This window comes from Lepidochelys olivacea (assembly GCF_965140295.1).
Source record: "Lepidochelys olivacea isolate rLepOli2 genome assembly, chromosome: 5".
Taxonomy (NCBI): Eukaryota; Metazoa; Chordata; order Testudines; family Cheloniidae; genus Lepidochelys; species Lepidochelys olivacea.
The window spans coordinates 125,804,629-125,817,501 of record NC_140415.1 but is presented as its reverse complement, the minus strand read 5'-3'; the positions used below and the strand labels follow the sequence as shown (position 1 = coordinate 125,817,501).

Genomic DNA, 12,873 nt, shown 5'->3' with positions numbered 1-12,873 from the left:
TAAGTGTTGTCTAACCCTACGCTGAGCTGGTCCATATGACGCAGTGCCGAATGCCCTGTGGTCACACTCCCATTCCACCCCCGCCTAGCCCCAGGAGGCATGGCTACAGGGAGAAGGGGAGGGGATTTTCTGGAAAATGTCCTGCCTTCTACTTAGTAAGTTGCTGCCTTCAGGGGGTTCAAGGCAGCCGCTGCGTTACACTCACTGCTGAACGGGGGCTAGTCTAGCTTCGTTATGATCATGCCTTGAGGTGTGCGGCCAGACTGCTGAATGACTCACGTCGCTTTTCTGTGGGAGATATTTTATTGGGTTAATGGGTTATACAGTAAACGTTTGTTGGGTACTTTCCTGTCAGCGGTACACGAGTATGAGAGTCTGTCCAGCGGAGCGGCCGTCTTCACACCGCCGGCGCTGCCCTGAACTGCTGGGTTAGACAGAACACTGCTGCCGTGAGGGCCGTGCCCTGGCGTGCGAGCAGCGTCGCACTTAGATTGTGACCGCCCTTCCCCTCGGTCTGGAGAGCAGCGCGGACAAACTCATGGTAGGTGCAAACCACGTCCTTCAGATTGACTGTGAGCTCCTTGTGACGTCTCCCGCACAGCCCACAGGCTGTGAACTGGAAACACAGCGCCGTCAGTCGCATGAGGTCCCGGAAGGTCTCCTGCAATGCACCTGGCAGCTCTTCAGAAGGCCTGTCTGGTTGTAGGACCTTCTGGCAGCTGGCCATCAGCTTGCAGGACTCCGCGCAGAGCACGTGCTTGTGTTCAGCGTAATGTTCTGTGCACGTGTCTCGAGGGTGTTTCGTTTGGTTTCCCGAGAACTGCCTCACAAGGGCCTGGAGCTCTGCCACATTCGCCAGGAACTGAGAGAAGTCAGCCGGTGACTTCCCTGCTCTCTCTTGCAACTGACCCAGCGCTTCTGGATGAGATTCTGGCCATGGGCCGTTTTCACTCCCACTAGGCTCAGCGGCCACACAGTTACTCTCGTCCGTGGTCCTGGGAGGGGGCTGGCCTAGGAACGACAAGCTCCCAGCAGCCGGTGGGGTTGTTAAAGGCCTGGAGGAAATGCTATGTGCAGAATCAACACACTCATGATCTAGGTCATTGTCTAGCCCGCGGAAGCAGCTGGCATAAGACAAGTGACAGCTGCACTTGTCCATGCCAGCTTTGAGGAAGAGGGTCCCCTTAACACTGGTCAAACCCAAAGGACGCGTTGTGTTGTAGCTCGTAGACACTGGGGCATCTTTTTCATGGCTCACACAAAGCAGCGATTGATCTGCACCAGAGTTTCCCTCTCTGTGGGCTGAGGCGCCATCACTATCTTTGGGGGAAGGAGAACGTAGCCCCGGTGATGTGATTATGTGGCAGCCCTTTCTTTGCTCCGTGGTCTCCTCTGTGAGGAGAGGAGTCAGAGCAGGCTGGGGCTGTTTGTGGCGACCATCCGCATTTAGTGCATCTTCTCTGGGTTCTCTCTCCTCTGGGCGCTGGCCACTAAGCAGCTGCGGAGGAGGGTGCAATTTTGGAGAAGCGGAGGAAAAACGCGTTTCCTTCCCGAGGGCACCTGAGTTGGAATGCCCTGCTGTCCAGGGACTTGGGCCAACAGCTTGCACAGTCTCTGCTGGGGGGGCGTCCTCCACGCCCCCCTGCTGGCAGGGCATTGCTTGGTCTGTCCTGGTTCCAAATGAAAGCCAGGAGAGGCGAGTGATTATTCCCGATGCTCTGTTAAAGCCTGAAAGCAGCTCCGTGGCATTAGAGAAACCCAAATGGTTTTTATCTTCCACTCTTCTTAAGGGTTCTCCATTCAGGTTCTTGCTGGTTCTCTCTCCAGATACCACTTCAGCATCTTGCTTCACTGCCCAGCTAGTGGGATCAGCTGTTCCCCTTGCAAAGGGAGATGATGGCACAAGCTGTTCACATGCTTCTCCTTTATCAGCAGTGGACGGAGAATCCAGGTCTGAAGCTGCAGCCTGGGGCAACGGCTGGCCTCTGTAGCACCCCAATGGAGAAGGCCCGGGCTCAGCACAAGCAGGGATCCCTCCTTTGCCCTGATGTGCAGTCGTATTGAGTTCACGGCGGCCTTCCAGAGCCTCCGCGGCACTCTGTGGCATTGGCTGCTCTTGCGGCACCGTGCGGGTTATACATACATCCTCGGTTTCAGAAAACGGGCGACCACAGCCACCGGGGCTGTTCCAGGCGCCTCCTGCTTGTTCTGCGTCTCTGATGTCTCCCAAATGGGAAGATATTTCAGAAGGACTTATGCAGCCACTTTCACACGTGCATGCAGAATCAAGAGGCCCCAGGCTGTTCTCCGCACAGCTGGGCAACGGGGTTAGGTCCGAATTTTCTTTCCCTTCCTGGTCACCCTGGAGCTGACTGGCTGAAATGGAAGGGATGACTGAGGCGGTTACTGAGTTGGTTTCTGTGGCGTCCGGCTCTGTTTCCATGAAGCTAGATGAAGGGTTTTTACTCTTGGCTTCGCTCTGAGGCTCTAGCTGGGCAAAGGTCCTGGCTTCCAGCAGCGCGGGTTCCCTGGTAGTGTTGTCCAAGGAGGATGTCATGTGAATGAGAGAGACGGAGGGCAGCTGGGGCTCCTGTTCATAGCAGCATGCAGGATCAGTGCTCTCCAGGGAGGGGGATGGAGCCACCGGGAAGGTAACCTGCGACGTGTAATCCGTCTGTAGGAAAGATCTCCTCTTTCTCAGGCTCTTCGCATGCTTCAGCTCTTTCTCCTTTCTGTGCTTCTCCCTGGTAGCTTGTCTCGACATGCAGCTTTCCCCCAGGTTGTAGCACCTCGACTTCTTCAGGAAGCAGGAATCGCCCTTCCCCTCATGGGACAGTGCCTTAGAGCCTGCCAGGAAAGAAGAGAATACAAGGGTAAGGAGATGGTAGTGTTCCCCACACGTGTGCATAACTGGCTACACACAGAGAGCCATGGGTTGTTCACGGGGTCTCCTGGACTGATGATAAGCATGCATCGGGAACGTCTGCCATCTTGGCTGAGACACCAGGGATTGAACTGGGGAACCTTGAGCACTAAAAGCATGAGCTGCTCTAGCTTGAGCTAAAGCTCTGTAAATGGGGGGCTGTGACAAACCTGTGTCCTACGTGGCTCAGCACAGAGGGTGCAGCTTATAGGACGGTTTAGGTTAAGAACCGAGCAGAAGTTAGGTTTGGGGCCTCAGCATACAAGAGTACAGGAGACAGAGAGTGTTATGGGAAAGAAAGAATTAGCAAGGACGCGACCCAGGGTTAAGTTACACTAACTGCTGACCAGGGGCTAGTCTAGCTTCGTTACAAGCGGCTGGTCGTGGTAACTGGTTTTTGCAGGGTTTTTAAGCGAGTGTTTTTGAGAATGGGTTGTTAAAATGCGCTCTACATTGATAGCGTGGGAGGGACAGCTGTTAACTTAAATAGTGTGTAATGTAAAGAGCCCATAAGGCGGTGGTAGAACTAGAATCCTGGGAAAGGGCAGTTTCATGTTAATTATAAAAGAAGCTGATTTTCTAAATGAGCATGAAGAGCGTAGGGTCAGGTTCCAGGACTGTAAGACTGTAGCTCACTCTGTGGTCCAGGGACTTACACCATTTCATCTCTGAGCGGGAGTATAATCGCAGCGCGGTGTAAGTGCTAATTGCATGCCTGTTTGCGTAACGAATCATTTTTCTTTTGAAAACTTTTCTTCTTCTTGACTTACTCTAGGCCTTAATTGGCAGGGCTGATGGATGGATAGCGTGCCCCTAGCTATGCATTTCTGTATTGTCCAGACTTGGGCTGGTGGGTTGTAAAATGGAATGGTAATTTGTGATCTGTCCGAGGGGAAGAGAGAGGAAGCTGCAGTGTGTTCTCCTGGGGCTTTGGGGCTCAGTTTAAGTGATAAGAGTTTTTCAACTTTTAGTCTGGGGATTTCTTTAGGTTTTAAGAATGGCTATGAATCATCGCTCGGTGTCAGGGGTCAGGCAAGCCTGGGAGGAATGGGTCCCTGTCTCCTTCCTAGCAGCCTCCCACCATTACACAGCGTCCCCTCCCTCCCATTCTCTGGACTGAACCACTTAGTCCCTACACAGCTTTCCCGCTTCCTTTTCTTCTGGCCTGCTCCTGTATCTACACCCCCTGGATTCCTGTCAGCCCATGCCACCCCCGAGCACAGCGGTCAGCCTCTGGGCCAGCTGCACCCCCCATGGCATTTGTGAGGACCACACACACTTTGCAAAGTGCATCATGTACGCAGCGAACACAACAAACTCACATGGGTACTACTGAGGCTTAAAGACCTTTAAATAACATGCATGTTCCATATATGTCCGTACTCTACTGTGCTTGTGATAGCAGGTGGGGTTTCGAGAATGCCGAACGGTCTGAGGGGCACAGATCCCATGACTTTCACTGGGACTGCTGCTCTGAACTCACCTGGGTGCTACCGACAAATCCCACCCAACCCTATAGCTACGATATCGATGTGCTCTCTGCACAGCATTTCTGCCTGCGAGGGATTCATTCTTGGAGAAGGGACGTTTAAAGTTTGTGTACAAAGCTTGTTTGCGAGTCGAAAGAGCTTCAGGAAAACCTTGGGAAATTGAACAAGGGGGACATGTTCTCGGCATTGTGGATCTGACACATGACCACCCCTAGGTTCATTATTCATCACTCGTCCAGCCGTACCACCAGAGCACCCCAGGAATGATTAGGTCCTGCCGTACTAAGTGTGCTGGGTAAGAGAGCGTCCCTGCCCTACTGAGCTGATTTACTACATAACCTCTTCTCTGAGCACACCTGTCAGGACGTCTGTTGGGGTCAGCCTGTCTGCAGCATCGTAGAATTCATCCTCGGAGCTGGTGTCCCCGTAGCCCGGAGGCGGGTGCAGGATGAGGTCATTCTCCTCCACTGTTGGATCGACCTTGTAGAGTCCCTCCTGCTGGCCCGACTCGGCCGGCAGGTCCTTCACAGAGCCGTTCCCTGGGCTATGATTGAGGACGCTTCTCTCTCCATTGCTGGCTGGGGATATGCTGGAGCAGAGACTGTAATACTCCATCACGTTCTCCTCCGACAGCTTGGTCTTGAGAGCCGAAGCATCCGCCTCATTCTCCCCTCTTTGCTTGAGGCTTGTCTGCTCAGGCCCAGGGTGGCTTCCTTGGGAGAACTGCAAGAAACAAAGGAAATCTTCAGACTCCGCCCCACCGCTCCCCTCCTTGCTGGCCAGAGCGAAGACGCTCTTGTCTTGGCAGCTGAGTTCCTGAATAGTGGGTGTGAAAAACTGAAGGAACTCTGGCCTGCTGGAGGAGCAGGCCTCCAAGTCGTCCTCCTCCAGAGCGTCCATTGAGTCACTCGAGCCACTGGTCTTGCAGTCTCTGCTCTCGGTATTGGCCAAGTCAGAGGCTTCGGATGCACTGTCTGTCCCGTCGCTCCTCCCTCCAGGGTTTCTGCTCTCTGGCTCCAGCTCAGGCAGCTCCTCGTGCCCTGCCTCCTCCTCACACAGAGGTTGGACGCTGCCGGGGTTCAGCCAGGGGGGGTCCAAAAAGCGCTCCACAGAGGAATCCAGTTCCCAAGAGTCTTCGGAGTCGCTGCAGGCTCTCGACTCGTACCCTGCAATGTAAAGACACCGGGTGAGCACAGGACAATGCAAACAGCTGGGTACAGCAGCCCAGTAAGCCCAGAACAAGCAGCGATTCAGTCCCCTTGCACTCTTAGAGAGAGACCCACTCCTGTGACTGCTGCTCGGATTCTGAACAAACGAGCACGGCGCACAGTCTGTCCCACAGGGCCACGACCTGCAAGCTAGTGCCAGGTCCTACCCTGCGGCTGAAAGCAGAGGCCAGTCCTGGAGCTGGTCACTAATACAGTCTAATGCCTAGATTCCCAGGCCGAAGGGCCCACGGGGCCCACCTAGTCTGACCTGCCTGGTAACACAGAGCTTTCCGACAGGAATTCTGGCCTTGATTTACAAGTTGTGGTGGATTCCCCATCACGGACCACTCTCGGCGAGTTGGTCCAGCGGTTAATTACTCTCACTGTTAAAACGTTACACTCTATTTCCAGTCTGAATTTGTCTGGCTTCAACTTCCTGCCTTTGGGTCATGTTAGACCTTTCTCTGCTAGATCGAAGAGCCCATTCTGAAATATTAGTTCTCCAGGTAGGTACTATTGACTGATCAAGTCACCCTAACTTAACCTCTTTGTTAAGCTAAATAAATTGAGCTCCTTGAGTCTATCACTATAAGGCAGGTCTTCTAATCCTTTAATCATTCTAGAAAAATTGGAAAGCGTCCAGCGGAGGACAACAAAAATGATTAGGGGACTGGGGAACATGACTTATGAGGAGAGGCTGAGGGAACTGGGCTTATTTAGTCTGCAGAAGAGAAGAACGAGGTGGGATTTGATAGTAGCCTTCAACTACCTGAAGGGGGACTCCAAAGAGGATGGATCTAGGCTGTTCTCAGTGGTGGCAGATGACAGAACAAGGAGCAATGGTCTCAAGTTGCAGTGGGGGAGGTTTAGGTTGGATATTAGGAAAAACCCTTTCACTAGGAGGGTGGTGAAACACTGGAATGGGTTATCTAGGGAGGTGGTGGAATCTCCTTCCTTAGAGGTTTTTAAGGCCCGGCTTGACAAAGCTCTGGCTTGGATGATTTAGTTGGGGTTGGTCCTGCTTTGAGCAGGGGGTTGGACTAGATGACCTCCTGAGGTCCCTTCCAACCTTATCTTCTATGATTCTATGATTCTTGTGGCTATTCTTTGAACCCTCTCCTGTGTGTGGCTTATTATTATTATTGTTGTTATTATTATAAAAGTTACTATTATTTCTTTGTATTGCAGTAGTGCCTCGGGTAAGAGCCCTCCTTGAGCCCCCATCATGGACCAGGTCCCACTATGCCAGGTGCTGTACAGACACCAAACAAAGGGACAGCCCCTGCCCCAAGTAGCTTCCAGTGTAAGCGGAAAGAGAACAGTCTTTCCAATAGCTTCAAGGAGTTGTGAGCCATGAGCTGGGGCTCAAGAGGGCACTAACTTCCTAGCAGAAAACTCTGCACCTGACATGCGTCTGCGGTGACAGATGCTCCTAAGTGATTAGTCAAGGTGGTTCGTCACTCGCCACCCGTTGTTGAAAAAGGCGACTAGTTCTTACCTTCTTCCGTGGAGATGCGGTGGGCCTGCTGCTTAGTCTCACCCCAGATGAATATGGAGACGCCCGAGTCTACACACAGCCTGTAGTAACCGGCAATGAGGCAGGCGAGATCTTTGGCACTGTTTGATTCTAGCATCAGCGTCAGCAACTGTAACGAAAAAAATGCATTACTCTATTCACACTTGGCCCCCAAAGTGACCGGAAGAGATGTGCACTTAATAAAAGGACATTCCCGATCTCCCATCCTGTCCCAGGTATGGAGAGGCATATTACAGAGTGGGCCACAAGGAGGAAAGGGAAACAGATTTTTCTTTGATGCCCAGTGTCCTACTGATGAAGGACAGCCAAATATTTTTTAAAGGAATCTCATTTTCCTTGACCGCGTTGCATCTGTTCTAATGGTTCTCCTGTCTTTGCATTAACATAACAGAAGAATGGCCCTACTGGGTCAGATCAAGGCTCCATCTAGCCCAGTGTCCTGTCTTCCGACAGTGGCCAGTGCCAGGTGCCCCAGAGGGAATGAACAGAACAGGTAATCATCAAGTGATCCATCCCATCACCCATTCCCAGCTTCTGGCAAACAGAGGCTAGGGACATTATTCCTGCCTATTCTGGCTAATAGCCATTGATGGAACTAGCCTCCATGAATTTATCTAGTTCTTTTTTGAACCCTGTTATGGTCTTGGCCTTCACAACATCCTCTGGCAAGGAGTTCCACAGGTTGATTGTGCATTGTGTGAAAAATACTTCCTTTTGTTTGTTTTAAATGTGCTACCTATTAATTTCATTTGGTGACCCATAGTTCTCCTGTTACGAAAAGGAGTAAATGACACTTCCTTATCTACTTTCTCTACATCAGTCATGATTTTATAGACCTCAATCATATCTCCCCTTAGCTGTCTCTTTTCCAAGCTGAAAAGTCTCAGTCTTATTAATCTCTCCTCATATGGAAGCCGTTCCATCCCCCTAATAATTTTTGTTGCCCTTTTCTGAACCTTTTCCAATTCCAATATATCTTTTTTGAGACGCGGCGACCACATCTGCACGCAGTATTCAAGGTGCAGGTGTACTATGGATTTATAGAGAGGCAACATGATATTTTCTCCCCTATTATCTATCCCTTTCTTAATGATTCCCAGCATTCTGTTCGTTTTTTTGACCGCCACTGCACATTGAGTGGATGTTTTCAGAGAACTATCCACAATGACTCCAAGATCTTTTCCTTGAGTGGTAACAGCTAATTTAGTCTATTTTATCCAATGCAAAATATTTTCCTTTAAAAGAATTGTCAAGTGATAGAAACTCTGATAAATACAGTCTGCTAGTGTGTCGAATGGTTAGGCACTAGGGAGACATGCTGCCTTTTGAGCACAGTGTTAATGCACATTGGTCATGATAGCCAGTGATATACTACAAAGTAACTAGGAAAAAAAGGTCCCACCACTGCATTTATTAAAATAACAGAAACAGCAAAACAAACACATCGCTGTCTTTACTAGCATTAGGAATTCAATTAGACGGTTAGATCACTGAGAAGATCGAGGAACAACTCTCCCAACACATGCACCATCTGAAGCTGCAATTACCTTCACATCCTGAAGGTAGATCTTTACCATGCTCACTTTCTCAGACTCTTCGGTAAGCTCTAGCCTGCTGATGTTAGCAAACTCCGCCAGGGGTGTTATGATGTTGAGCTTGTTATTGATAATCTGGCTGATCCCATACTTCGCTCCGACCAGCAAGGCGACATACGATTCCCTGTCCTGTAGCTACCGGAGAAAGGTGGGTTAGAATCCAGCCTTCGTAGAAATCTAAACAGGAACCTCGTGACAAAGCGGGACGCAGAATCCAGAGTTGTGCATTACGGCTTGGCACGTTTCAATTAGGGGAAGCAGTCAACTTCTACTGGCCCCCAAATGTGAATAGTGGGTAGCTCCAGTTTGGGGACTTCAGCGACAGCAGTGCAGAGATTAAAGTGAGATGGAGGCTGCCTGCCTCACCGGGTACATCTACACGGTCGCTGGGAGGGTGCTTCCCTGCACGGCTGGACAGAGGCGAGCTAGCGTGCTAGAAAGGGCAGCGTGGCTGTGGTGGCTCAGGCTAGCTGCCCACGCACGTACCCACAGGATCAGGCAGCATTGTACTTGGGCAGCTGGCCACGCTGCTATTTCTAGCGCGCTGGCTGCCGACCCGTGCTGGGAGGCTCCTCCCAGCTGCCAGGCCGGTTCTCAGGTTCCAGGGGAGTAGGTGTTTGCATGCTCCTGGCAGTTGCTTTGCAAACAAGCAGTCACCTTCCAGGAGGCCGAAGGCTCGTTCGACTCCTGGAAAATCTGGGGTTTTAAGAGTTTAAACCAGTAAGATGTGGCGGGTGGGTCAGTATTTTGTGGAGATTTAGGATTTCTAGAACGGACGAAGACTCTCCAAGCTGCTGTTCCACCGGCTAACTCTGGACACCTTTGCACGTAGTTTGGCCTTCCTGACAATAATTCGGGACCCCCCCAAAGATCGTTTTGGGGGCAAGGGGGGAATGTCCCCTTTTCTGCCCCTCCCTCTGCCAGTGCCAGGCCTGCCCCCCTGCGGTTGAGAGAGACACGGAGCTGGTGGGGGATGGCCAGGGCTCGGGGTTGCCAGGGCCTCCACTGAGCTGAAGGAGAGTTGTTGGTCTCCCAGGAAGGGACACCGGCCTGTCACATGGAGCTCCAGCCCCACTGCCCATGCTTTGGCAGGTGTGGGGCTCTTTCATTATATTGATTGGGTTGGTGGGATGTTAGGGGTTGTTGCAAGATCATGTGTTTAACACCCTTGCTTCCTTGGCCTGCTCCTGTCCCCATCTTTTAATTTACCCCTGTCCCTCGTGGGTCTAAAATGCTGGTCATCTTTCTGCAGGTCCTTCATTTACCGTATCTGTGAATTGCACTAGCCTAGCTGTCAGATGGGCTGCTCCGGATGGGCACTCAGCGCTGTGAACCCAGGGCTCACCGGCCCCAGGGTGGCACACCGAGGAGAGAGGATTAATGGGATCTCCCTTCCATGGGCATCTGGGTGCCCCCTGATGGGGCTGCATTTACATCCTTTTAAGTGACCTCCCCAGATTCTAAATGATCCATTTGTAAGACACTCCACTGCTCGAGAGCCAGGACGTAGCCCCCTTCCGCCCAGCGTGGCTGCCCCGTCAATCTCATGGCAGATGCACACGCTGGGGTGATCAGTGCCCAGGCACATCACCACACCCGCCGCTGTCCCTCGGCTGGCATCGTGGGGGGGAAGGGAACAGGAGTTCTGTGCTCTGAAACGTTTTAGCCCCACTACTGCCCAAGAAAATATATCTATATATTATGAAATATTGACCTTTCCCCTCAGAAAACAGACACTGTTCTGGAAAAAATTAATTTAATCAAAAACCCAATTTTCCCCTGACAGCCTAGAGATGGAAAATTTTCAACTAGTACTACTCAGTGTGAATAAGGCTAAGGCAATAGCAATCCACTGGTGAGCAGAGCTGTCCCTTGGGTACAGCAAATCAGGGCAGCTGCCCCAGGCCCTGCGCTTTGGGGGGCCCTGCAAGAGGCAGGCGGGGAGGTGAGGCGGGTGGGCGAGCCGGGTGAGGAGGTGGACAGGGAGGCAAGCAGCAGTCGGGCAGAGGAGGAGCAGATTAGAAACTTGGCACCTATATCCTGGGTCACCAAAACCCCTAGGGATGGCCCTGCTGGTGAGTGTGCATTCCAGGCCCCCGTCTCTGCCTGGTCCTCAGAGGACATGAACGTCTCAGCTCTAGAACCTGACTCTCTAGCATAAACTGTGACAGTTCTTGCTGTTAGCTGCAGAGGTCCTTGGTTCAATCCTATGTGTCAGCCAAGATTGTGTCATGCCTTATGTCAGGAGACCTTCTTTCAAAGGGAAAACATCATAGAAGATTAGGGTTGGAAGAGACCTCAGGAGGTCATCTAGTCCAACCCCCTGCTCAAAGCAGGACCAACCCCAACTAAATCATCCCAGCCAGGGCTTTGTCAAGTTGGGCCTTAAAAACCTCTAACGATGGAGATTCTACCACCTCCCTAGATAACCCATTCCAGTGCTTCACCACCCTCCTAGTGAAAGAGTTTTTCCTAATATCCAACCTAGACCTCTCCCAATGCAACTTGAGACTATTGCTTCTCGTTCTGTCATCTGCCACCACTGAGAACAGCTGAGCTCCATCCTCTTTGGAACCCTCTTTCAGGCAATTGAAGGCTGCTATCGAATCCCCCCTCACTCTTCTCTTCTGCAGACTAAATAACCCCAGTTCCCTCAGTGTCTCCTCATAAGTAATGTGCCCCAGCCTCCTAATCATTTTTGTTGCCCTCTGCTGGACTCTCTCCAATTTGTCCACATCTTTTCTGTAGTGGTGGGGCCCCAAAACTGGACACAATACTCCAGGTGTGGCCTCACCAGTGCCGAATAGAGGGAAATAATCACGTACCTCAATCTGCTGGCATCTTGGGCTCCTACTAATGCAGCCCAAAATGCCGTTAGCCTTCTTGGCAACAAGGGCACACTGCTGACTTAACCTCCCCTGAAAATGGATGGCTCTTGACCCAAATCAACGTCAGGGTATTTTTTTAATGGCATTTAAAATATTCTCAGATCTTTGAAGGGCATTAGAACCTGCCCATGGAACAATGGACCAATCACATCTGAAGATCCACAAGACCAACACTGAATGCCACACCTGCGCTTCTTAACAACACATAAATAAAAGGATCCTCAAAACCTGGTTTTATGGTCTTGACTTCAAAGGAGCTATGCTGGTTTGCACTGGCTAAGGATTTAGAATGCGACTGCTGGAAAGGGCCAAGAGAAATGTGCCCGTTTAGTTGACGCAGCAATGCCAACACACCCGATGGTGAGCGTCCCGTAGGCAGCATGGCAGAGGGGAGGGCAGGGGAGGGATGTGAAGGAAGACACGGGAAAGCTTTACGGATTTTTCCAGGGAGCTGATCTGAGGCAGAACTGGGAGAAAGCGTGAAGGTGGTTGAGGGCAACTACGACTAATGGGTGATGAAGCTGGTGTTGCTGGCAGAACAAATCTGGGGGAAGATGCCCCAGCAGCAGGTTAACAGGTTGTTTTTGATTCTCAGCTGTTAATAAAAAAAAAAAAAAGACATCCTGCTTCACAGAAAGTGCGCTTTAATCAAGGTGAGGCGTGGTCAGTTTCAGCGTAGTGCTAAAAATGACCCCCATTGCACGTGTTTGTTTCCCACAGCATGGTAACACAACATACACAGAAAGGATGGCCAGAGAAAACACAAAGATTTGCTAAAATCACAGACAAACAAATGCACATACCATTAGGGTGGCATTAAAGATTTTCCCGCTGTACATTTTCAGGTCTCCAAGTATCTGCAGGTAGCTCAGACGCACCTGTGTGGCCGAGAGGACGTGCTTGGATTTTAAAGAAAAGAAATATTTCTGAGAAAGTTACAAACCAACCACTGGGAAAAGTCGGGCGTGTGGGTAAAGGGGTTTCTAAATTTTTCATTTGGATGAAAGCAGCCGTGTACAATTCACAGGACTGGATGGATCACACGCACAAACACACGCCTCTAACTAGATGACTGCCCTCCTCCTATACACAGCAGGCAAGAAGTAAGTTCCAGGGCCCACTAAGGGAAAGGTGGCAGCCCAGGGGGTCACTGGGAATAGTCTGCTTAGGAGGAGACCCAACTTTGTGACTTCTGGCTCCCATCTGTGACTGCCCTCTTGACAAGGGCTTGT

At 51.1% G+C, this 12,873-nt stretch overlaps 1 protein-coding gene across 1 annotated transcript in view; it reads right to left on the bottom strand.

Moving 5' to 3' along the window:
- Positions 1-300: 300 nt before the first annotated feature.
- The window catches only part of FRMPD1 (FERM and PDZ domain containing 1), a 67,443-nt gene continuing 54,870 nt past the window's right edge, over positions 301-12,873 (bottom strand). The window contains exons 12-16 of the mRNA XM_084628430.1: positions 12,445-12,540; positions 8,706-8,888; positions 7,120-7,267; positions 4,770-5,579; positions 301-2,847 (exon numbers count right to left, since the gene is read on the bottom strand). Coding sequence (XP_084484556.1) covers positions 398-2,847; positions 4,770-5,579; positions 7,120-7,267; positions 8,706-8,888; positions 12,445-12,540 — 3,687 coding nt within the window. The 3' untranslated portion in view covers positions 301-397. The remainder of the gene's footprint in view (positions 2,848-4,769; positions 5,580-7,119; positions 7,268-8,705; positions 8,889-12,444; positions 12,541-12,873) is intronic.